The following is a 23,689-nucleotide window of genomic DNA, read 5'->3' on the forward strand; positions in this document are numbered from 1 at the left end:
AATTAAAAAAAAAAAAAAAAAAGTAAGCGAGTGAGAGGCGGTTACAAGTTACAACAATGGACTGATAGAGAGGTTGAGACGAGACTTTTCCCGCTTACTATATAAACCCTCTCTCTCTCTCTTCCTCTTCCTCCTGCGCTCGCTATCATTCTCATCTCTTCCTCTGCGCTTTCTATCTACAGAAACGATGATTTCTCCATCGAAGAAGAAGCAGGAGACGTCCGATTCTCAGGTTCGCTATCATTCTTCTTCTTCTGATTTTCGTAGATCCGGTAATGTGAGATTTAGCCTTTTCTTTTCTTTTTTCTGAAACTCTTTGATCGGACGAGTTTCGCTGGAATTCGTGACTCCGTCCGTCGTTGAATTGATATGGCGCTTCGATCTTTCTTTTTTCCAGATCTCTTCGTATATCTTTGTTAATTTCCGTTGAGAAGCTTTAGCCAATGAAAGATTTTTCTTTCTTAATTTGATCGGATGAGTTTCGTTGGTATTTTAGTTTAGGACTCCGTCTTACAAATGATTGATCATTCTTCTCATCTTTCGTATATCTGTTAATGTCGTTAGGAAGATTTGTGATACAGTTTGAAGTAGCTGTCGAGTAATATTAATTGGTATCTGTTTAGATGTCGACTGATCTTTTTTATACAGTATTTGTTAATCTCCATGTCGTTTAAAGATCGAGATTAATTACGAGATTTACGATAGATTTTTATATTTTTAAGCCAAGATGTTGCTTTATACATATCTGATCTTTGTCGAAACGGATGAGTTCAACGAGTCATTTGATCCTCTTCTTTGTAACAGGGTTTAGATTTTGATTTACTCTGTGATGAGGTAGATTCACTTAATCCCAAGCAAATTGAGGATGAGGAACCGATCCCTCAGGGTCCGATCACTCACGATCAGGATCTGGATTTGCTTTCTCACGAGGAAATCGAGTCTGTTGATAACCATGAAGAGGAAGCTGAACCTGTGTACTATAGACTGCTTGAGGACGAGGCTGCTGTCATTAGCTCTCCTTATTTGGAACAAGAGATGATTAAGTCCACTGAAGGAGCAAACTCACACACCAGATCTGTCATCATTGATTCGATGCTTGGCTCTTCGAATGCTCAGATATACCCTCGTGCCGTTCATCTTGCGGTTCAAAAATATATGACCGATATATCTCATTGACGGTTTCACGGGAGCAACTTAATCATGATCAGAGCATAGCCTCTGTTGCACTCTATATTGCAGCGTAAGTGTGTATTCAATTTTTCTTCTCCTCTCTATTGTCTTCTTTGTTAGTTAGTTTGTTTCTGTTTTAATTTCTAACTGAGTTTTATTTTCTAGTAAATTTGAATATGGAATCACAAAAGCTCAGAGGAAGACGTTTGTACATCGTGACGCAGACAAGGAGCTCTCAATCCTCGAGACAATTGATTATCGGCTACATAAGCCAACCACTAACCTCTTTGTTGAGTCAATTCTTGTGGAAGAAACTGATAGCACGGTGAGTCATAATAACATAGTTGTATATTGTTAATATATCTCAAATAAATTAGGAAATCAATCATTACTATTATATTAATTAACGTTTTCTTTTCTTCAGTTGAGATTCCTCTGTTCCTATATAACAGAGTTATCACTCTTGGATCTAGAATGTTCACTGTTGTTGCCATCTCTTTTAGCTGTTGCATGCGTTTTCCTGGGCAAGTATATCATGGATCCTTACACACGTCCAGAGGTTAGCACAATATTTTATCTAGGGTAGGGAACATAACAATTACACATCTTATTTTGTAATCTCCTTCTCTTTTGTTTGTGATAGGTAACGTCTCCATTTCCCAATACCGATGATCTGAGACAGCCCGTTCTGATTCTGCATGACCTCTACACGAGTAGACGTTTCCCCTTTCTCCGGTCTATGAGAGACAAGTACCAGTACTCTATTTCACAGGTATTACAAGTTTATCAAACATGTTTGAAGTATTATTCTTGATCATAAAGTTTTTTAAATGTTCATGTACAGTTTGAATGTCTAGAGACGATCCCCGAAGAGTACTTTGACTGATTGCTGGATCATGAAGAACATTTCACATGCACATACTAGAAGATCGATACTGAGGTTTACGTATATACCATATTTTCTTTGGAGGCCGGTTTATAGATTTCCGGAGACTTGCGTATTGTATAGGCTACAGACTACAGTGATGACATATTCTCTCTGATACATCATACATATATTGTTCACTCTACTCTAGTATACAGTGATGACATATTCTCTGTTGGTGAAATTTGGGAAGTTGGAATGTGTGATTTGAAATTTTCGACTGTTCGGAGAGATCTCTTTTTGCTTCACTTCTGTCCCCGTTACGAGTTTTTTTTTGGGACCTTAAAGAATCTTCGATTAAATATAAAATCAGCATGGCAAAACAGTTGACAAACAAAAATTATGGTTTTTTTAGTCGATATATATTCATAATATGTGAATATTGACAATCTCTTTTCTTTTAAGATAAAATATTTAGAACTATTTTTGTTGTTTATATAATATTAGATTTATCTTTTCTATATTTTTTTAAAATTTAAAATTCTGACTTTATTAGAGTTATATTTTTACTTGTTTAAAAGTTGTTACAAACAGAATATTTGTTTTACTAATGAAAAAAATATAATCGATAAAATTGACATATATGTGTGCTTGTGCCTTGTGGTGTAAGTCAGTAAGTGTGTAAATCCCCTATATATTAATATAGAAGCACTTTTGAAAAAAAATGCTGATGTGTCAGTCGCGAGAGAGCTCGAAGCACATTTTAGCAAATAAACCCTACTAATTAATCCTAATTACATCTATGCCGTTATAGACTTAAATAAAATTTTATTAAATAAATTAAACTATTTGTAGTCATTTAATTTGAAACTATATTGTACTTTTTTAAAAAAACAACAAATTAATTTCTTTTAAAAATTTAATAATTATTCATGCTTTATTAAAATAATTTTCATACAAATTTTTTCATCGCGGTAAAATTATTGTTTACTTTTAAATATTTCACGGGTGAAACATGTTTTTATATAAAATAAACGTAAATTTGAATAAAATAAAAAAATTATTTACATATTTTATTTTATACAAACAAATATCAAATCTCAAATAATAATTTTATTTGAATTAATTTATCCCTACATAGTGTAGATTGTTACCTAGTGTTCTTTATAGGGGAAGGGAACTGATCTTTTTCTCCTCATGTTATCAAATTATCGTTTGGTCTTTTCATCGCAAATCTAAAAACAAAAAAAAAACATTTATCATCCTTTACATGATCGATCTATATATACATTTTTTTAAAGACATTTATTTCATAAATGATAGAGTTGGAAGTTGTCTACAAGCCATGCCACTAGATCAATTACAAACGGGTCGGAAAAAACAAGGATCCGCGTGTTTTTCTGGATCCTTTATAATTGTATTCGGATGGCTCTTTATAATTGATCACTAATTGAGAAACGAAACCCTTTTCAAAATAATTATAAACCTAGATGTTGTTGCGCGACTCACAATTCTATGGATCAAGCGGAGGAGGCGGCAGTTCTTTATCGTGTTTTTATTGGATTAAGATCAACTCCATTGATAAAACCAATCGCGACCCTAGAGGTAAATTTGATTACATCTGCTAGGTTTTTTTTTTGTTTTCTTTGATTCTAAACAATCGATATGATTATGGGTTTGTTTTGTTTCTCAACTGCAGCTGTTTGATCCGGTGGCTGGTAGGATATTACGGCGTTTGGTATGGCTTTGCGGTTCGTATGGTTCTGACATTTGAAATGATTCAATTTCTTATTAGAATCTGTGACTAACTTTATCGTTTTTATGGTGCATGCAGTTGGCTTGGACAGAAGAAGAACCACGAGACTGCTTTCATTTCGTAATTGGATCTCCCTGGTAAACTCATCTTAAATCCTTGAACTAATAATCCTTTTGTTATCAATTTTCTAGATTTGATGTAAATACTGATTTTTGTAGAGGTTGAATGTATATTTTCTGTTTATGTTCTAGGACAATCCGTTAATCTCAGAATTGTGTATTTCTGCTTATGTTCTAGGACTTAAAACGGACAGGTTCAATTATCAATCTCTTGACCATAACACACTTCGTTAGTTTATTTGATAGACAGTGACAGCACATAATAAACACATGAACCACATATATTGGTGGTATTCTTATGCTACACCAAGTATATGGAATAATGTTGTATAAAGTACTATTCTTTCTACACAATGTTATTGATGCTTCTTGTGTTCCATAGAATATTGGTGGTGTCTCATTTGTACCATGATCGCAAGACTGCTTAAAAGCAGAGGATGTGTGGGAGAAGATACTGGTGATGTATTTTTGTTTTAGCCCGGTTTCTGGACCATTTTTCTCTATTGTTAAACCAGCAAACTGTATATGAAAGTGATTTCTTTAGAGCTTGCAAAGCCTCAAACTTAGTCTTCATTGTTGTATGTTTTGTTTGCTGTATAGTGTGGTTTAACAAGGATTATGATGAGTAACCATTGTTTTGTTTCTCTGTTCTTTTGTTAATGGCAAATTCAGAGGATGATTAGGCTTGCAAGCATGACAGATACGGAACATGTTTCCACTTCTCCAACCAAACCATTTAGCTGCTGAAGAATTTCTTCTCAAACCAACCATTTAGCTGATGAAGCATTTGTTAAATCCTCAAGTTCAGAGTCTTCTTGAAAAGGTAACCAACCAAATTCTTAAACTACCAAAAAGAAAAAAAAAAAGAATAAGAATGTTCATATATTTGAAAACTAAAGGCTGAAGAATTGATTAACTGAAGTCTGAATTTGTTCTTGCCCGAGTGAGCCCACATCATTTTTTCCATTTAGCTTATGCATTAGAGAACTCAAGGTTATGTATTGGCTTTGCTGCTAATAAATGTTTTCCCTTATCAGTTGGCCACAACACACCGAACAGTAGGATTATTTCTAGAGAAAGAAAAAAGAGGATACAACAAAAGCTTGAACGGTCTCACGTGACGCTTGCCCACAAGAAAAGTCACGACGTAGCAGCTATAGCCAGCTATGGCGGACCTGTGGATGGGAAAGCATAGTCTCTAAGAACGAGTGGCCACATGTTATCTACAAGTGATCAAAAACCCTTATATTACCATATGTGAGTTCAAAAACGATGTGACATCAGAAACACTTTTAAGAAATCAACAACAGAAAGAACATATTTTTTATTTACCTCGAACCGATACTGTTATATGCATAGGAGGAATTGTGGAGATGAAAACGATATGGAATTTTGGAAATTTGGAATCTAAATTTAAAAGGGCTTCATAATCAATTATTTCTTATTTGAATATGAAAGAATCATAACAAAGAACTTATGATTTCTCAGATTTGAAAAAAAAAACAGAACGTCGAAGATGATAAGAAAAAAAAAATTAACGTTTTTTTTGCTGGAGACAATCAGATTTAGTCGGTGGAGACAAACAAAAACAATAATATTATAATAATAGGATACAAAAAAACAAAAAGCAAAAATATTGTAATAATATTTGATCCATACTAATAAGTAATAGTTAATAGATTAAAATAAAGAGATTTGATCTATACTAATAAGTAACAAAATAAAAATAAATAAAATATCCAATTACAAAACACTCAACTATTTTAATCGAATTGCACAACTATAAATACAAAAGTGTTAAAATATGTATAGATGAAACCACCTAAATTATGTTTGTCAACCAGTAAATCAGTATAATAGTTTATAACATTTTTATAACTATAGTATACTCATCTAATTATAAAAAACAAGAGTTACAAATATATTTTAAATACATTGTAAATAAAAATTCCAAATGATAACAACATTATAATAGTTTACTAAGGTAAACTATATGAATAATAATGATATTTTAAATTTGTAACCCGTGGACAAACAATAGATATACACAATAGTAATTATACAATATATTATACTTTAAAACTATAGTATATTTAAAATATATAAAACACATTATTTACATATGTAGATAAAATAATAAATAAATAATTTTATGTATTGTTAGGAAAAAACTATAGTTCCGCGGTGTATTGTGGGTGAATATCTAGTCATGTTATAAAAGTTTTAGAATTAAGGATTACCCAATATACAATAAGAATTGATATGGTGAAGTGAAGACTTATTTGGTTTGGCTCAAAACTTTTGAGAATCTTATGTCTAAATCAATAATATCTCGGGGGTATAAATTTTCAAAATCACGTAATACTAGTACTAGATCTACAAATATCATTTCTTAGAAAAAAATTAGTGGGTCCAAAATAATTTGGAAAAATAATTGTTTGTGACTTTGTGATTTGTCCGAATTTTTTCCCTTATATCTTGAGTAAGTAACCAATTTTTTATCTCGACATAATTATATATATATATATAGAACGATGAAGCAAGAACCAGAGAAAGATAAATTAGGGTCGTAGAGATGAAGGAAGAGAAAATAAGAGGCAGCAGAAACATCCCGCAAGAGATAGTTGAAGAGATTCTGGTGAAGCTTCCGGTAAAGTCATTGGTGAGATTCAAAGCCGTATCGAGAGCATGGGGAGGAACAATAGCATCAAAATATTTCATAGAGAAACACAACCGGTTTCAGAAGTCTCTAGGCCGAGGACAAGCTAGAATCGTTGCTATATCAAGAGAAACAAGATACAATGGTCTCGCACTAGATAATGTTTTGTTTTCTGCCAATGGAATCGTACATGGTTCTCCATATCCACCCATTAGGTCTTTTAACCGGTTTGATGGTTTTGAAATCTCCGAGCCTTGCGACGGTTTGTTTTGTCTCTACACGATCACTCGTATATTTACCCTTGTTAATCCTGCTACCACTAGTCGCCGCAGACTCCCTGATCCCACCTCTACAATCGCTGACGGTCGGCTTCTTTTTTAACTTATTTGTTGATAATATATATATATATATATATATAGTAAATTAAAAAACTAATTAAGTTTGTTAATAAGTTAGGTTTTGTTTTTTGTAACAGGTGCGCATAAGAGTTATACTTTGCTAGGGATTGGTAGAGAGGATAGTGTGAGAGGGAAGTATAAGCTTGTGTGGTTTTTCGACTATGATAACGAATTGGTGAACAAGTCTTTGAGGTGCAAGGTTTTTGCTCTTGACTCTAATACTTGGAGATACGTAGACCCGCCTCATTGTCGAGTTCACTATGACCATCCTCTAATTCACTTGGATGGAGTAATCTATTGCTTCAGCTACCACAAGGAACATCGATATAGGGATGAACAGGATGTTAAGTTACTAGCTTTTGATCTTCACACTCAGAAATTTCAACGCTTACAAATTACTCCGGATATCCTGTTTAGACGCTACTGTGACTTAAGCATGCGTGTTCTTAACCATCGCCTATGCATCTCCAAGGGTTTTGTTGATGATAACGTCGACCATTTTTTCAAAATATGGGGTTTAGAAATAAACAAGAGGTCATGGGAGATGATGTATTCCATAGATTTGTCTTGCTTTCCGCCAGAATTCAAACAACGGAGAATCATCCCGATGGCAACCATTAACAATTATCTCATCATTTCAAACTATCGCCGTAACATTTGGCTGCTCTACAATTCCAAAAGCAGTATTTTACATGGCACTGATTCTTATTCTGATAAAGACGTTATGTCTCAGTCTTACTGTGAGACGCTAGTCTCTGCTTACCAATGATTATTTTGTCTTCTGTTTTGGTGGTGTTGAGAGAAGTACTTAGCTTTACAATTCATTTACCTTTTTATTAACATTAAGAAGTTTATTTTCTGAATATTTTTAGGCTAAAACATCATTCTCTATCTAACACAATTAAACCAAGGCTAAAACAACATACAAATAAAATGGTCATACATATAAAAGTTTTGTTATATCGCATACATTTAAAAAGATCGATCTTGAGTAACAAAATGAGGTTATTCTACTAGGATCACTTGCTTCATTTGTTTTATTTATATTACTAAGGGCCGGGGAAAGACTTTATCAAATAATAATATATTAATGAAATAAAAATCAAGATGTAATTAATCATGTAACTTACAATGGGGTTACCGGGTTAGATTCATCGAATAGCATGAATTCACAAATGTTATTGCTTCAATTAACAATTGAATTGTCGAATATTACTGGAGTTAAAGCATTACAGCTTTTAAAATCATTAACAATAATTATTTTTATTTTTGGTAACCAAACACTAATTAAAAGATTCTACATGATTAACCCTATCGCTAGAGAATTAATTCCATATTTTCCTTTTTAATATTTCTTTTGTATATTGTCATTATTTTTTTAGGAATTAGTAATTAATCACAAATTTTCCTTTAATTTAATTTGAATTTGAATGAGATATTTATTTACATTTAAAAAACGTTAAATATGTATTTTTAGAGTTGTAATTTTTAAGATTTATATTAATATGATCTTCTAATTAAAGGTTTTCATTTTTTAAAGTAGTATAAAAAGATTTCCCGCCTTTCCAGTAATATGAGTTTTTTAACAACAATATAAACCAAAATTTATATAATAAAATTGTTTTGTTTTGACCTAGTTTAGGTCGTACAGATGAATCAAGGAAAAAAAAGAAGTTGGATACACATTCCGCAAGAGATAGTAAAAGATATTCTGCTATTGGACCTTCCCGTGAAATCGCTCATGAGATTCAAAGCCGTGTCGAGAGAATGGAGAAAGACCATAGAGTCAAAGCGTTTCCTAGAGAGACACATTGGGATTCAGAAATCTCTAGGAAGTCAATTAGCGAGAATCCTGACAATATCATGTGAAACAAGATACAACTGTCTTGCTTTTGACACTATGTTGTTTTCTACCAATGGAATCTCACATGAAATATCTCCATACCCACCCATTACTCCTTTTCAATTGTGGTCTATTTTTGCAATTACAATTTAACAAAGCAGACAGCGGACAAAGTCTACTAGAACCGGTTGACTTCTTTTGTGGTCATCCTTCGTTAATTTTTTGGTCAGTTTTGCAATTAAATAGATAAAAATAGGTAGACTTCAATGGAAAGTTCCACCTGTTAACTTCAATTATAGTTTACTCTGGTTATTTTTGCAATTGACCAACTCATTGACTTTACAATAGACTTCTGTCTAACAAGTAGACTTCATCTATCCGTCAACAAGAAAATGTAAACTTCGTCGTGGTTAGTATTGCAATTGACTAAGTTTGACTTTTGCCAAGTAGACTACGTACGAAGTCTATAGTAATGATGACTTCGTTTGCAGTCTGCCGTGGTCATTTTTGGAGTTGACCAACATTTAAAATTTTTAATTAGTAGACTTCATTTGCAGTCAAATAATTATTTTAATATAATAATATTACGGTCAATGCTTAAATATTTTGGTCAATTCCAAAAATAGTCACTATAGAAGTCTACTCGTTTATTATCGTAAGAAGCTTTAGGCCAGCAGTCATCACTAAAAAGTCAAGAATTTGGTCAATTGCAAAAATACACCTTAGTAGACTGCAAACGAAGTATCTGACGGAAAGATTATAATGCAGTCTGAATCATATTTTTTTGTTTTCAAATGAAATTAAGGAGACTGAAATTTTAGTCTACGGGCTCGAAAGTCGATAAATTTTAAATTGCAAAACTGACCACATAGTAGACTTTATATGATATTATGACGGTTGGACTAATAAATGAAGTCTAAGTTCGACAAAAAAACAAAGAAAATAACGAAATCTACTGGAAAATAACCTTATCAGTGGTGGTTTCGCAATGTCAAGCACCGAGGACGTCGTATTTAGTCACCACTGAAGAAACACAGCGCCAATTTTCCTTGTTCACGAGATATAACAAGATTAATGAACTTTCAATTTTTTCGATTAAAATGGAGAGGAGATTGAAGAAAATGAAGTTCTCATAGCATTGGGTGTTATTTAAGCTCACAAATCGGGTTGTTGAAGCATTAAGAGCTTCAAATTTAGTTGTTCATGGTTGTTGGAAAATTGATTGCGGTGGTACAACCGTAAATAAGACAAGAAGATGAGGATATGGATGTAATAAACATTTTCGCAAGAAATTCAAATAAATTAGAAATAATGACATTTCTGTGATACAATGAATGGCAGATGATTTAGTAGGCAGAAAGTAGCAAATGTTTGAGAGAGAAAAAGAGGAGTCTAGTCTTGCAATTGACTCAAGTTAGGGGTCTAATTTTGCAAGTGTCCCTTATCCTTTTAGGAATTCGTAATTAATCACAAATTTTCCTTTAATTTAATTTGAGTATGAATGATATATTTATTTACATTTAAAAAATGTTAAATATGTATTTTTAGAGTTGTAATTTTTAAGATTTATATTAATATGATCTTCTAATTAAAGGTTTTCACTTTTTAAAGTAGTATAAAAAGATTTCCCGCCTTCCCGGTAATATGAGTTTTTTAACAATATAAACCAAAATTTATATAATAAAATTGTTTTGTTTAGGTCATAGAGATGAATCAAGGGAAAAAAAGAAGTTGGATACACATTCCGCAAGAGATAGTAGAAGATATTCTGCTGCTGGACCTTCCGGTGAAATCGCTCATGAGATTCAAAGTCGTGTCGAGAGAATAGAGAAAGACCATAGAATCAAAGCGTTTCCTAGAGAGACACATTGGGTTACAGAAATCTCTAGGAAGTCAATTAGGGAGAATCCTGACAATATCATGTGAAACAAGATACAACTGTCTAGCTTTTGACACTATGTTTTTTTCTACCAATGGAATCTCACATGAAATATCTCCATACCCACCCATTACTCCTTTGCAATTGTTTGAAGGTTCCAAATTCTCCTACCCTTGCGACGGTTTGTTCGGTCTCTACTCCAATACTCATATGAGCCTTTTAAATCCTGCCACCACTTGTTGCTGCAGTCTTCCTTATCCCACCAATAGTCAGTCTGGGCACTAATACCCGTTACCCGTATTCGACCTGTTACTCGGCTCGTACCCGTCCCGGAAAAAAGGTTACCCACAGCTTTAGGGTCGAGTAAAGGGTATTATAGTTATATTACCAGTGAATAAGGGACGAGTATATGTATTAGTTTAGTTTTCAATATCCGTCCCTTTACTTGTTTTGTTACCCGACCCGTAAATACCCTTTAAATATTTTGTATTATTATTATTTATTATTAATTTATAAATATATTATAGAGTTAAAGTTAAAGCCTAAGTTCAACTTAGTCCAACTCGACGCCCAATTGAATTAATATTTTATTTTTATTTTTTAAGTTTGTAATTTTCTAATTTTTGGACTTATATGTTGCATACATTTATGAATTTTTTTTTTTTTAGATTTTGGAATATGAAATTATTATTGCGATTATTGACAATTTTTTTTATCGGATATTCATTTTTCCTGGTAAGAGTAAAGGGTCGGATATTTAAAGGGTCAACTATTTTTTTTCGGATATCCGTTTTTTTGGATACCCGTTATTTAAGGGTCGAGTACGAGTAATTTTTTTTCTATTATCCGTTAGGGTTGAGTCGGGTAAAGAGTATGAGAAAATTCAATGGTACCCGTCTCGTGCCTAGCCCTAACCAATAGTATCCCTTACGGTATGATGAATATAATACCAAATTAATTACTTTTCTTTTTTGATAATTAAAGATCTCCAAATTACTTTTAGTCGATTTGTTCTTTATTATAATTATATTATAGCCTGTTTATGAGTTAGGGTATGTTTCTTGTAACAGATATGCGTAGACATTATACTGTGCTAGGGATCGGAAGAGAGAACATGAGTGAGAGACGAAGGTATAAGGTTGTGTGTTATTTCAAGTGGGGTGACGAAAGGTGAGTGAATCTACCAAGTTCATGCATGGTTTTTGCTCTTGACTCTACTACGTGGAAAGCCGTAGATCCGCCTCATGATTGTCGAGTTAAATACGACCATTCTATAGTACACTTGGATGGAGTACTCTACTGTTTCACCCACGGCGGCGACACTGGATCTAATCAGAAAAAAGCTAAGGTACTAGCTTTAGATCTTCACACAGAGAACTTTCAAAGCTTTTCAATTAGTCCATATATCGGGTTTAAATACTCCTCCCTTAATTCGGGCATGCGTGTTCTTAACCATCGCCTATGCATCTTCAACAACAAAGGCACTTTACTCCGGATATGGGGTCTAGATATAAACATGAGATCGTGGGAAATGATGCATTCCATAGATTTTTCTGTTTTTCATGCGCCACTAGAAGATGGGAGTATCATTCCGATGGCGACGATCAACAACTATGTCATCATCACAGATTATTACCAAGAATTCTGGGGACTCTACGATTGCGGAAACCATACTTTGCATCAAACCTTTTCTCTTGGTAATAAGTCTTCTTTTGCTATGCCTTATTTTGAGACGCTAGTCTCTGCTTACCAATGTAGTTTGTTTGGTACTTGATCATTTATTCATTTTCCTCAACATAGATGGCTTTTTTTTTTTTTCATTCTTTTTCATGTGTTGATCATGACTACTTAATGAAATATATTGATAGACTTTAGTTTATGACGTATACAATAGATAATTATTGCTGTCCAACGTGGAGCACTATGTGGTTCCAAAAACCATATTTGTTATCGCATCTCTTCTGGTAAATGCTTTACGTCGTATTTTCCCTATGCCTTATTGTTGAGGGATGAGTCTTCGATTTGCCCTGCAAAAGAGAAAGACGAAAAGAGTGAGACTAAGATGATGAAGAACAAGAAGATCGGAAGTTAGTCGGAGAAGAAGAAGTGGTCGTACGGAGAAGAGAAAAGAGGAAGGAGAAGATCGCTATTTTGTTGTTGTGAATTAAGAAGACTAATGGGCTGGAGTTAAGCCTACTTAAGGTTTGTGTATTTAGTGTTCTTTAGACTATTAGTAGTGTTAGACCCAAAATAAAAGTCTTGTGTTGTTTACTTAGTTTAACTAAGGAAGTTGATGAAAACCTTAATTAGACTAAAGTAGATAATAGTTGTTGGAGTTGTTAGTGGCTAATAGCTAAGGTAAGGTTGTGTAAGGTTGCTTGTGTCCAGAAGTCTAATATCTAGATATAATGATATAATAGTTGCTAAGTTTAGAGTCTAAATGAATGAGTGTAAAAGAAATCTACTATAAGTAATGTAATGTGTGTGAAGTTGTAAAAAAATGGAAAAATGAATGAATGAGAGTTTTAAGAAAATTAAGTTCTTTGAGTGAAGAAAAAAAAAGAAACAAACTTGAAATCAAAGTGAAAATGTCAAACACTTATTTTGAGACGCTAGTCTCTCCTTAGTGCTTACCAAGAGACGGCTGTATTTTGATGGGAGATAAATGTATTCTATAGAGAGTGCGCGAATAAACTATTATCCTTTGTCAAATACTTCGTTAAATTCGGTTACTTCTCTCTCTTTTTTTAAGTTGGACTTGGTAAGCTTATTCATATTAGAGAGATCAGAAACTTTCATCTTCTAACCAAATTAAAAAGAGATGGTGACTATTAGAAAAATAGAAATCTTTCAGACGTAATATAGAGGAAATTTTGAACAAGGAAATATATATAATATGGTAGTATAATGTATTGGGGAAAAGAAGAGAATAAATGTGTATGGCGACAGGTGGCCAAATAATTGGTATACTAGTTTCCGAAGAGCTAACTAAGTGAGTCCAGCTCAATTAAGTATATAAATCTGTAGAGGATTTTCTTATTACTTTACCTTGTGTTTGTTTTGTAAATGGTAATCATAACCTGTGTGTACGTATCGGAGTATACTGTATCCTGGTTGTTGCTCCTTTTTGATTGCTTACCGCCCAAGCAACCAGTCCAGACTCTGTTGTATAGGAAACACCAATTTGAACAGTCACTTACTTTACTTTTAGGGGTGAAATTGAGATTTGTATATGATGAGAGATTGAGAGTGATGTGAAAGATACCTTGACGCATTCAGGCAACTCGTTATCTGTTGTTCTAACATGGACCTGAAGAGAGAGAGAGAGAAAGGGAGGTTTTGGGATTGTGAATATTCTTTGTATAGTTTGCGAAACTGAAAGGTACTAAAGTGTTGTTGAAGGGACTGATACCTTTATGACTCGTTGGTAGGCAGAGATTTTGTTGTGTTCGATGCAGGCGAGAACTACGAGTGCAGCAGCTACAGTTGAGGGCCAAAAACAGAGTTGAGTGTGGTCGGATAGTGAGGTAATAGCCAGGGATTTGGCTTTCCTTTCAACTTCTGGATTGGCTCGAGCAGCTTTTAAGTAGAACCTGCGATGTATTAATAATAATAGTGATATCACTGATATGTATCTTTCTGTGAGTATATGTGTCTTGGAACATGGAAATATATAGTAAGAGAGGTGTTACCACAAGAAGTTAAAGATTGTGGGTGTGAAGCATTTGAAGTTGAGGACTTCTTGAACCAGCCACTCCATTGCCACTACTTCATGCCGGCTATATTTTAGGTTCTGAATTCTGAAGTTCCCTTTCCGGATGCTAATTAAAAAGAGGAAGTATCAGGTGAGCAGCTCAAGAATATTAAACTATTCCTGTGTGTTGTAGAATGTTTTGCAGTAAAGAGTTTTTTTGAGAAACATAATCCAATTTTCGACACACATGAAAAGCCAATTCACTAATTGCTTATAGAAAACAAGAAGGGTTTGCATTAGACCATTATTAGGTTCCTGATTTGGTTGACTATAATACTCAGTTCTTAATCTTTTTCCTATTCAGAACAGTTATCTAATGAACACTGGAAGTCACAATAATGGAGAGGGAATATGGGTTGGTACCTGTTGTAAGGTTGATTTTCTTCAATTCTGGTGGCCAGAGTAAGACTCGCAATCCCGACTAGTATTAGAGTCCTTTCGCTTTTGAATAATCCTTTGCTCAGGAATCGATTCAACAGACCAACTCCTAGAAACAATGTCTCTTGCTGAAGCTCCATTTTAGAACATTGCTGCTTGTAATCAGAGAGAAGACAATCAGCAACACAGAATACCATTGCTTACTGATACATAAACCTTAAAAGATTCCAAAGTAAGCTATATAGACTTCTTTAGGCTAAAACATTCTTAAAATCAGGAACAAGATCTCCGAATATTCATTCTCTTCTGCTACTGATACATATTTCCGAGCTTCAACATTCAGAGATCAAAAGATATATAACTACATGCAAATGAACAGAAAGATAATATTCACCTCCACAATCCATTGAACCATGATGCAGCGTAGACGTGTGATGATATCAGTATGGTTCATCCTGGAACAGTAAGCTTTAGCACAGTCCCGCATATATGCAAGACTCCTCTCTCTTTCCCTCAGCCTTTGATAACTCTCTTCCACCTCCTCATCATCAAACCTTAGCACCTAAAAAAAACAATGTATACTTAAGATCCATTCCACAACACAATTTCAGAGTCAAATCTTGAACACAGAGCAGAGCAAGTCTCAGATCAAAACAGACTTAGTAATCGATTGAATTTTCAAGCCTATAACCACATCGTCAATCTCTAACCACTAGCAATTGTTCCAAGAGATATGAAGGCATTATACAACTTACTTCAGAGAGAAATTCTTCTTGGCAAGAAGATCCTAGTTCGTTCGGAATTGTGGATCTACAGAACTGTTCCTTGAACTCGAGGTACAGAGAGCGAGAATGCGAAATAGGAGAATCAGAGGACGATTTCTCAGAGAATTCACTACCAGAGTCGAAATATAACGACGGAGTGTAATCCGAGCAATCGAAGTCGGAATACTGAGAATATATCTCTGAACGCTGCTCGGATGACTCATCCTCGTCCAGAGAATCTGAAACCTCTTCGTCCGAGAACTTCTCAGAGCAAGCGAGATCAGAGACGCATCCGACTATCTCAAGCTCCGGCTTCGATTCCTTAGCCGATACAAGAGAGGAATCAGCTTCCACGAAGCTGATCGGTTTGGAGATTTCAATTTCTTCGTTATCATCAGCTCCTCCGGTAACACTCCCAAGCTTGGAACAGTACTCCACTCCCGATATGAATGAAACGACGTCGCTCTCCTTATTCTCCGATCCGAAACTCAAATTCCGGCTGTTGGAGACATGCTCGGCGAAGGTAACGTCGGATCGTGAGTAAGAGATTTCGTCGTTCTCGTTGATTTCTACTCCGACGTTTCCTTTCACCTTCAATCTCCTCAATCCAGCACCGGAACTCGAATCAACACAAGACGATTCGCTTACTTCGATCTCATCTGCTTCCTTCTCCTTGTGTAGCTTAGCGTATGACCTCGTAATCCTCCGGAACTTCGAATCACCAACCGTCTCCTTCACCGCATCTCTAACAGGTTTAGAAACTTCTATCTCTTCAATTCGAGTCTTCTCGACTCTGCTCGAACCACAGGAAACGTTGTCATCGGCTACGAAAAGAAAATCGGAGCAGGAATCGACAGAAGCAGCAGAGACTCCGATTTGTTTGCTCCAGAGAGGTGACTGAACAACAACGGGAGAGATCTGAGCTCTCTTCCGGCGTAAACGCGTCGATAGGAGCTTCTTCCCGGGGAACGGCGTTGGCTCAGCCTTGCGCTTCGACGCGATCTCCTTCATTTTTTTTCTCCGACGAAAGCTTAAAATTAGAAATTCGAATTCGAATTTTGAAATTGGAAGTTCGTTGGTTAGAGAGGACTAGAGTGTGGAATGATACAGTTATGGAAGTTTTAAAGCGAAGAGTGGAGGTGGAGAGTTAGAGGAACTTATACCCTGCGGGTTGGTGCACCGTGCACGTGAAAACGTCGTTTGCAATTAAGATTTTGCAGTTGTCTCTCAATCGCAAGTTTTAGACGCTATTCAGTCTCGTTTCATTTGGCAAAATATATTATTAGATCAGCGTTTGCGTTTGAATTTTGTATCAGTAAAATCACCATTTTAGCATAAAAATATATGCGGTTTTGATAAATTACTTCGAGTGATTGATAACTTTAATAATTAATTTCTCTAGTATGCTTTTATCGACATATACAGATATACTGTCTAATCGTTTTTCTGGCATCAAACATCACGTGGAACTGGAAGGACTATAATAAAAGAAACACAATTTGAGCATATAAAGGAGTGTTTTAATTTTTCATATTATTGAATGTAAAAAAAAAAAAAAGTGTGAATTTCATTAAAAAAAACATATATAAGTTTTGTGGACGTCATATTGTTGGTTAAAAGAGAATTTTAAAATATATATATACAACTTTATACATACATGACTTGCGTAACGTGTGTTACGTCGCATAATCAAGGAAATTTAATTTAATTACCTTTCGCCTCTAAATTTACATTTTCTGCATATGGTTTACTGGATTTTTTTGTTTTTGTTTTTTTTTTTTATTTCGATTCATTAGTGATTTAATTATTTTTGATTTAACCTGGGCTAAAAAGAAATTGAACTTCGAAACCGAAAACAGAAAAGATAATAGGCCCAATATTAACTCTTTACGAAGCCCAACATTTTTCGGGAAACGTAAATTGGTTGATCTAATCCAAATCCTCTCTACATACTGCAATTAATATTAAAAAAAAACGAAAATATGTATATTTCAACTTGATAGATAAAAAAATATTCAAATATCTCTAGGCTTATAATAATATTGGAAAACTTATAATTACTTCGTTATCAAAGAATTATATTCTTTTTAAAACAGCAATTATATTATGAAAGAAAGAAAAAAAATCTAAATATAGCACATACATTAGAGAATAGGACATGGAATCAGGTCAACAAAATCTAGTCTAATTCAAATTCTAATATCACATTGACCATATAATTAATAAGTTTCCAAAACAAATAGTTCTTCTAGCAGGGAAATAAAAATATATTAAAAAATCCAGTATTTTCCGGGTTTCCGGATCGATTTCACCTATAAAACGTCATAGATTTATCTTTTGTTCCTGAGTTTATCATTAAAAAACTACAGATTGAACCATGAGAAACCTCTCAATTTTTGCTCTTCTTTTCATGGCCATCTTCATTGTTTCAGCAGGTACGTACAAATCATCATCTCTAGCTATGAAAATGGTTTTAATTAATTAAAACTCTATATACAAAGAAGAAAATTCTGGTCTTTTCAAGTCATCATCTATGTATGTGGCAAACGTTGTAATTTTTCTATATGTTTTGTTTATAAGGTGCGAGAGAGGCGAGAATGTTGCAAAAAACTTGCCCCGTTTTATGGCCTATGGTTCCATGCGATGCTAAAAAATGCGACGAAATGTGTCGCGATTACTACGGTCCTGTCACCTCTTATTGTAATAGGGTCGGAACTCCAATCGCTGAATGCGCCTGTAATCTTACAGATTGTTAACGACGCTCAATAAGCCTTTCTCAATGCGCCTTTTAAGGCTTTTAACCTTTGTGTATCTATCTATATGTTTACAAGAAAAAATAAATATGCAACGACCGTTACGTTGTTGGAAAAGCAAAAGGCGTTAATTATAAGGTGCTTTTAAAAAAGGACGATCGTTACGTTTGTAAATGCTCTTGGAATTTTTAATCTGAAATTCTTGGAGGAAAAAAATAGCTAAGGAAGCGTTGTTTTTAAAGTTGTACTTTATGAAGAGTGATTAAAATGTTTAAACAAATCCAAATCAGGAGAGAGCATGATAGTAATTTTTTCCGTAAATTAAGATTACACCATTAAGCGATTCTACGAAACACGTTCCGAAACCGAAGCACACGAGATGCTGCTTTTAAGATGATAGCACCAAAACAGTGTTGTTTCATTGTTACCCCTTTTTAAGGGGATGATGACATAACGATGTCGTTTAGCTGATTGTACACCGCATCCACAAAACGGTGCGTTTCCATAAGAGGCTTCTCCATTGCTTCCTTGAGCTCCCGTAGACTCGAGCAATACGCTTCCTATATGACATATATTATTGAATTTGCACGTATCAATATTACAATTAATTCTCTTCGCTAAATAAACGTAAAATAAATTAAGTTTTAAGAAATCTACAAGCAAAAAAATACTAAAAGACATGTGAAATTTGATTTATATTATAGGAAGAAAAAATATATATAAAAAGAGAATAAGAAGAAGTAAAGAACCATGAATTGATCAAGTTCTGAAGAGGAAGCTTCGGGGGAAATATCAGAGTGGAGAGAGAGTTTGGTTAGGGAAAGATCATCCGCCGTGTTCATGATCTCCGGTGAGTCAAAGTCGCCGGAACACACCTGGTCGTGTGGTGGGTCCAATAAAAGACTAATCAGTATTTACAACAATCAAAATCATTTTTAGTAAAAGAGAGAGAATAACCTTTAAACAGTTGAGATGTGAGTGAAGAAGAAGTCCATACAAAGGGTGGCTTGAGATTCTCTTCTTTAGAATCTCTTCTTCTGCTTCTTCTTCTTTTATATTCTGATTTATCTCTTCTTTCATGTTTTCTAAGAAACTGTTCTCATCTTTCTTCACCTCCATGTTTCACTAGTATCTCTCACTGTCTCATGCACATGCGCTCTACAAGTATGTAATGTACATATATATATATATATATATATATTATGTGTATATGTTATGTAGAGAGACATAATCTAAGTTGAAGCTAGGGTTTTAACTTTTAAGATTACTTTTTGGTCTTTTGTCGGTCTACGAGACACTTATTACTGTTACATATAATAATTGTGCATGTGTATAGAGTTACATACTAACATTTAATAATTAGTCACGCTCTGGTCGACACTCGACATGTCACTTATCATCATATTATTAATTTATTATACGGTGCTAATTTTACTATTCAGCTAGCTAAAAACAAAATTATGCTAGTAGATTTTATCTATTAAAAAGGAAACTGTCTCATAATTAACTATCAATTCTTAAACATAAAAAAATAAACACAATAAATGTGATTCGGAGTAAGTAATCAGTTAAGGAGATGAAAAATGACGAAAAAAGGAGAAAGAGTGGAGGAACAGTGGAATTATGAAGAAAAGGGTGAAGCATTGTATCATTGCTTACGAAAGCACTTTGAGTCAGACTGTCGATAAATAGAAATATGCACAAGTTTCATCGCTTCCATTTTTGCCTTTTGGGTTTCCATCCTTTCTAAGTATCTCCTAATTAACAATTCAAATTATGGAAACATACCTCTCTGCTAATCACAACCAATGTAAACTAATGTCTAATTCTACAATAATTTACATGTTATACATTGGTTATTTGGGGAATTTATTAGCTTTACATAATTAGTAGGGTTTATCTTAGAAGTTAGAATTCACTTTGTAAGCTATACATTGTCGTATTGTATAATCTTGAATATTGGAGGAGAGAGAGGAACACGAAGCTGGACAAAAAAAGAATCAAAAGAGAAAACAGTGAGAAGATCGTAAATAGGAATAGAACTGTTGCATCAATGGGACAGTTCCATTTTTGATGAGTTATGAGTTTGCCAGTTTTAGAGCCCCAAACCCTATTATTGATCTTTCGATAACGACCTTTCGTACTATCCACCTTTTTTTTTTCAAAGATAAATATATTGACTTATACTATTGTTGTTCTACTTTTCCTCGTCTCCATCCAACTATCACAAATTCACAACGATACAATCTCAAGTTTTACTTCATTTATTGGTCTCTTGGTTCAAGATGATAACAACATTTTCTATACAAAATTGCTAAAATACTTCTCAATACATTTTTTTACAAAAGTATTACTTCATACAGTATTTAGTACCGTATATAAAAGGATAAGTGTTAGTACCGTATATAAAAGGATAGGTTCAAGATGATAACAACATTTTCTATACAAAATTGCTAAAATATTCTCAATACGTTTTATACAAAAGTATTACCTCATACAGTATTTAGTACCGTATAGGTGTTAGGCAGTGAATGTTAAATGTTGTAACCGGATTTGGATTTCTATCAGTGAATGTTTAAATCTTATAACCGGATTTGGATTTCTATCAGGGATGCTAATAAGAAATTAGTGTTCGTATAGTCATTTAGTACAATTACTTAAATAATATATTACCAAAATATACGAAGAACAAGCCGAGTTTCGAACTGCACAAAATCACATACTTAATTCTACAATCCCATATCTAATATCGATCACCTGAATTATGCAAAAAGAAAAGAAAAGAAGAGATTAAGTTACAGTGAAGTTGCAGCAGAAATTTCCATCACTTGAGTCTCTTGCTTTTTATGGTAAGTACCGGTAAACAATCGACCAATCTTCTCTTGGCGCAGCTAATCAACTTCTGAGATTCATGGTACTCCATGGCGACTCGGTCATACCAGCACAAAGGGCACAGAAAGCAGCCGTCTTCGTCAACGTTAACCGGACAATTCAAACATCCCTTGTGAACTTTTGATGCGCNTTTTTTTTTTCAAAGATAAATATATTGACTTATACTATTGTTGTTCTACTTTTCCTCGTCTCCATCCAACTATCACAAATTCACAACGATACAATCTCAAGTTTTACTTCATTTATTGGTCTCTTGGTTCAAGATGATAACAACATTTTCTATACAAAATTGCTAAAATACTTCTCAATACATTTTTTTACAAAAGTATTACTTCATACAGTATTTAGTACCGTATATAAAAGGATAAGTGTTAGTACCGTATATAAAAGGATAGGTTCAAGATGATAACAACATTTTCTATACAAAATTGCTAAAATATTCTCAATACGTTTTATACAAAAGTATTACCTCATACAGTATTTAGTACCGTATAGGTGTTAGGCAGTGAATGTTAAATGTTGTAACCGGATTTGGATTTCTATCAGTGAATGTTTAAATCTTATAACCGGATTTGGATTTCTATCAGGGATGCTAATAAGAAATTAGTGTTCGTATAGTCATTTAGTACAATTACTTAAATAATATATTACCAAAATATACGAAGAACAAGCCGAGTTTCGAACTGCACAAAATCACATACTTAATTCTACAATCCCATATCTAATATCGATCACCTGAATTATGCAAAAAGAAAAGAAAAGAAGAGATTAAGTTACAGTGAAGTTGCAGCAGAAATTTCCATCACTTGAGTCTCTTGCTTTTTATGGTAAGTACCGGTAAACAATCGACCAATCTTCTCTTGGCGCAGCTAATCAACTTCTGAGATTCATGGTACTCCATGGCGACTCGGTCATACCAGCACAGAGGGCACAGAAAGCACCCGTCTTCATCAACGTTAACCGGACAATTCAAACATCCCTTGTGAACTTTTGATGCGCAATCGCTTCTGCTACATATCAATAAAGTTCCTTTTCTCAAACATTTCCAGCATAAATTCTCCGGTCTTGTTCGGAAGCTTGAGGGTAAAAGGCTCAAGTCAGTGTTTGGATGTTTCTTGATTGAGGCTGGATCTTTATCTGACTCATCATCGCTCTCACTGATTAACCAAGTTCCATCTTTTGTACATTTTACACGTGTATCCTCTGGACATGTTCTAGAGCTTGAAGGAAAGGTGTCATCAGTAGTATTACCGCTGTTAATGGGTTTACTGGTTGTGCCTTGCTCACTCTCAGTATCGTCATTGATCACAGTTTCTTCACCTCTTTCACTGGTGTACATTGGCTCATCTTCATCGTCCATGGCAGTTACTTTATTCTTCTCGTTTATGTTCTGTTCCAAACCAATATGCACTTGTTGCTCATCAATTGGTTCATTCTCGTTTATGTTTTGTTCCAGACCAATATGCACTTGTTGCTCCTCCTCGCATGTATCCATGTGCACTGATCTATCATCTCTAGAAACAGGGTCATCTGCTTCCATGGAAGGAGCTGCACTTGTCTGATTCTCCATAAAACTCAAATCTTTCAGCTACACAATCCAAAAAAAAGAAAAGCAATGCACATTGATGTCTGAATCACTTTATCCAGCATCCATAGCATGAAGCAAAGGAAAGTTAAGTATAAAGAAATCTTTACCTTCTCCAGTGCGCATTGTGGCAAACACAAGTTCTTGTGAGCAATAAAGGGTAAAACATTGAACTTTGAAAGCTCTGGCATGCCTGCTCGTAGTTCTGATACTGGACCTGACATCTAACATTCGAGTACAAAGGACTACAATTAGAAACCTATACATCCTTAAAACTACTATACTGCTAGTCAAATTATTAGAATCTGTTCATACCTCTCTCAGAACTGCTCTGAGAACATCAGCACTACTCAAAGATAAATCAAACTCAACTTTTTCCTCAGAAGTGGAACCAACAGCAACACCATCAGCACCATTCTTACTTGGATCAAACATGAACTCCAAGACTCTAAGAGACAAGAATTCATTGATCCTCCTCCCAAAGTCATTTGAGTATTGATAACCCATGTTCATCAAATCTGAAGCAAAGAGATTTCCCTATTAACAACCAGTACCACCCTGCTCTTAAAGATACACACAAAACAAAACCGTAAGAAAAGGGTTTCAGATAGAGTTACCGCGAATGCATCTTAAATCCTTGACAAATTTGGCTACATATTCAATACACCATAACCATTCAGCTATTTGTGAGGGTCGAGAAGAGTATTCATCCATCAGAACCTCAAGGCTCAATTCAGAAGCTCCGGAGCCACTACCACCACCACCACCACCATGGTCATCCTCATCCATCAAGATCTGCGTTTTCATAAATATAGATAGAAATCAAGAAAAACCTTAAACCCTTAAATTCCAAAAAAAAAAAAAAAAAAAAAAC

General features: G+C 34.3%; 6 protein-coding genes and 1 long non-coding RNA gene across 14 annotated transcripts in view; 3 read left to right on the plus strand and 4 right to left on the minus strand.

Annotated features, from left to right (window-relative positions):
• LOC104740160 lies at positions 3,382–5,120 on the plus strand. Of its 6 annotated transcripts, none has more exons than XR_760164.2 (5): positions 3,404–3,640; positions 3,735–3,786; positions 3,870–3,928; positions 4,583–4,733; positions 4,948–5,120. XR_760164.2 is itself a non-coding variant. In XM_010460685.2 (4 exons), exons 1-4 carry the CDS (start codon positions 3,551–3,553, stop codon positions 4,142–4,144), a joined length of 303 nt encoding a protein of 100 aa, XP_010458987.1. In that variant the 5' UTR covers positions 3,382–3,550; the 3' UTR covers positions 4,145–4,286. The 6 variants fall into 6 exon arrangements, 2 of the variants coding, with proteins under 2 accessions (XP_010458987.1, XP_010458989.1); XR_760165.2 differs by having other exon boundaries at positions 3,414–3,640; positions 3,735–3,773; positions 4,948–5,091; XM_010460685.2 differs by lacking the exons at positions 4,583–4,733; positions 4,948–5,120 and adding an exon at positions 4,043–4,286 and having other exon boundaries at positions 3,382–3,640.
• LOC109128899 lies at positions 4,823–5,479 on the minus strand. Its single transcript, XR_002035194.1, has 2 exons — positions 5,243–5,479; positions 4,823–5,133 (listed from the first exon to the last, which is right to left on the minus strand). It is a non-coding gene; the product is annotated as an uncharacterized LOC109128899 (long non-coding RNA).
• LOC104743309 (putative F-box protein At2g02030) lies at positions 6,486–7,736 on the plus strand. The gene is made up of 2 exons (XM_010464405.1): positions 6,486–6,933; positions 7,045–7,736. Exons 1-2 carry the CDS (start codon positions 6,486–6,488, stop codon positions 7,734–7,736), a joined length of 1,140 nt encoding a protein of 379 aa, XP_010462707.1.
• LOC104740161 (cyclin-SDS-like) lies at positions 12,611–16,679 on the minus strand. The gene is made up of 7 exons (XM_010460688.2): positions 15,577–16,679; positions 15,216–15,383; positions 14,807–14,973; positions 14,382–14,510; positions 14,102–14,282; positions 13,955–13,999; positions 12,611–13,851 (listed from the first exon to the last, which is right to left on the minus strand). Exons 1-7 carry the CDS (start codon positions 16,594–16,596, stop codon positions 13,825–13,827), a joined length of 1,737 nt encoding a protein of 578 aa, XP_010458990.1. The 5' UTR covers positions 16,597–16,679; the 3' UTR covers positions 12,611–13,824.
• On the plus strand, positions 17,941–18,388 carry LOC104740162 (defensin-like protein 201). Its single transcript, XM_019235809.1, has 2 exons — positions 17,941–18,020; positions 18,166–18,388. Exons 1-2 carry the CDS (start codon positions 17,963–17,965, stop codon positions 18,339–18,341), a joined length of 234 nt encoding a protein of 77 aa, XP_019091354.1. The 5' UTR covers positions 17,941–17,962; the 3' UTR covers positions 18,342–18,388.
• On the minus strand, positions 18,596–19,540 carry LOC104740163 (protein KNATM-like). Its single transcript, XM_010460689.2, has 3 exons — positions 19,296–19,540; positions 19,088–19,213; positions 18,596–18,898 (listed from the first exon to the last, which is right to left on the minus strand). The coding sequence occupies exons 1-3, from the start codon at positions 19,455–19,457 to the stop codon at positions 18,773–18,775; spliced, it is 414 nt and encodes a 137-aa protein (XP_010458991.1). The 5' UTR covers positions 19,458–19,540; the 3' UTR covers positions 18,596–18,772.
• Positions 21,862–23,689, minus strand: part of LOC104740164 — a 2,421-nt gene continuing 593 nt past the window's right edge. For 2 of the 3 annotated variants that reach the window (XM_010460692.2, XM_010460690.2), the window contains 4 exons: positions 23,433–23,613; positions 23,131–23,333; positions 22,926–23,039; positions 21,862–22,818 (listed from right to left, as the gene is read on the minus strand). In XM_010460692.2, the coding sequence (XP_010458994.1) occupies positions 22,033–22,818; positions 22,926–23,039; positions 23,131–23,333; positions 23,433–23,613 (1,284 nt within the window). In that variant the 3' untranslated portion in view covers positions 21,862–22,032. The remainder of the gene's footprint in view (positions 22,819–22,925; positions 23,040–23,130; positions 23,334–23,432; positions 23,614–23,689) is intronic. The other variant, XM_010460693.2, reaches the window with a different exon arrangement.

This window comes from Camelina sativa, chromosome 14, assembly GCF_000633955.1.
Source record: "Camelina sativa cultivar DH55 chromosome 14, Cs, whole genome shotgun sequence".
NCBI classification, from domain to species: Eukaryota; Viridiplantae; Streptophyta; class Magnoliopsida; order Brassicales; family Brassicaceae; genus Camelina; species Camelina sativa.

Excerpts from the sequence above, each read along its gene's own strand:
- LOC104740160 (XM_010460685.2), top strand. The coding sequence starts at position 3,551 with ATGGATCAAGCGGAGGAGGCGGCAGTTCTTTATCGTGTTTTTATTGGA. Across the intron at positions 3,787-3,869 it reads GCGTTTGGTATGGCTTTGCG|TTGGCTTGGACAGAAGAAGA; the intron begins GTTCGTATGGTT and ends TGGTGCATGCAG. Across the intron at positions 3,929-4,042 it reads TTCGTAATTGGATCTCCCTG|GACAATCCGTTAATCTCAGA; the intron begins GTAAACTCATCT and ends TTTATGTTCTAG.
- LOC104743309 (XM_010464405.1), top strand. The coding sequence starts at position 6,486 with ATGAAGGAAGAGAAAATAAGAGGCAGCAGAAACATCCCGCAAGAGATA. Across the intron at positions 6,934-7,044 it reads CACCTCTACAATCGCTGACG|GTGCGCATAAGAGTTATACT; the intron begins GTCGGCTTCTTT and ends TTTTTGTAACAG.
- LOC104740161 (XM_010460688.2), bottom strand. The coding sequence starts at position 16,596 with ATGAAGGAGATCGCGTCGAAGCGCAAGGCTGAGCCAACGCCGTTCCCC. Across the intron at positions 14,511-14,806 it reads GAAAATCAACCTTACAACAG|CATCCGGAAAGGGAACTTCA; the intron begins GTACCAACCCAT and ends CTTTTTAATTAG. Across the intron at positions 14,000-14,101 it reads CCTACCAACGAGTCATAAAG|GTCCATGTTAGAACAACAGA; the intron begins GTATCAGTCCCT and ends CTCTCTCTTCAG.
- LOC104740162 (XM_019235809.1), top strand. The coding sequence starts at position 17,963 with ATGAGAAACCTCTCAATTTTTGCTCTTCTTTTCATGGCCATCTTCATT. Across the intron at positions 18,021-18,165 it reads CATCTTCATTGTTTCAGCAG|GTGCGAGAGAGGCGAGAATG; the intron begins GTACGTACAAAT and ends TTTGTTTATAAG.
- LOC104740163 (XM_010460689.2), bottom strand. The coding sequence starts at position 19,457 with ATGGAGGTGAAGAAAGATGAGAACAGTTTCTTAGAAAACATGAAAGAA. Across the intron at positions 19,214-19,295 it reads CACATCTCAACTGTTTAAAG|GTGTGTTCCGGCGACTTTGA; the intron begins GTTATTCTCTCT and ends CCACACGACCAG. Across the intron at positions 18,899-19,087 it reads CAGAACTTGATCAATTCATG|GAAGCGTATTGCTCGAGTCT; the intron begins GTTCTTTACTTC and ends TATGTCATATAG.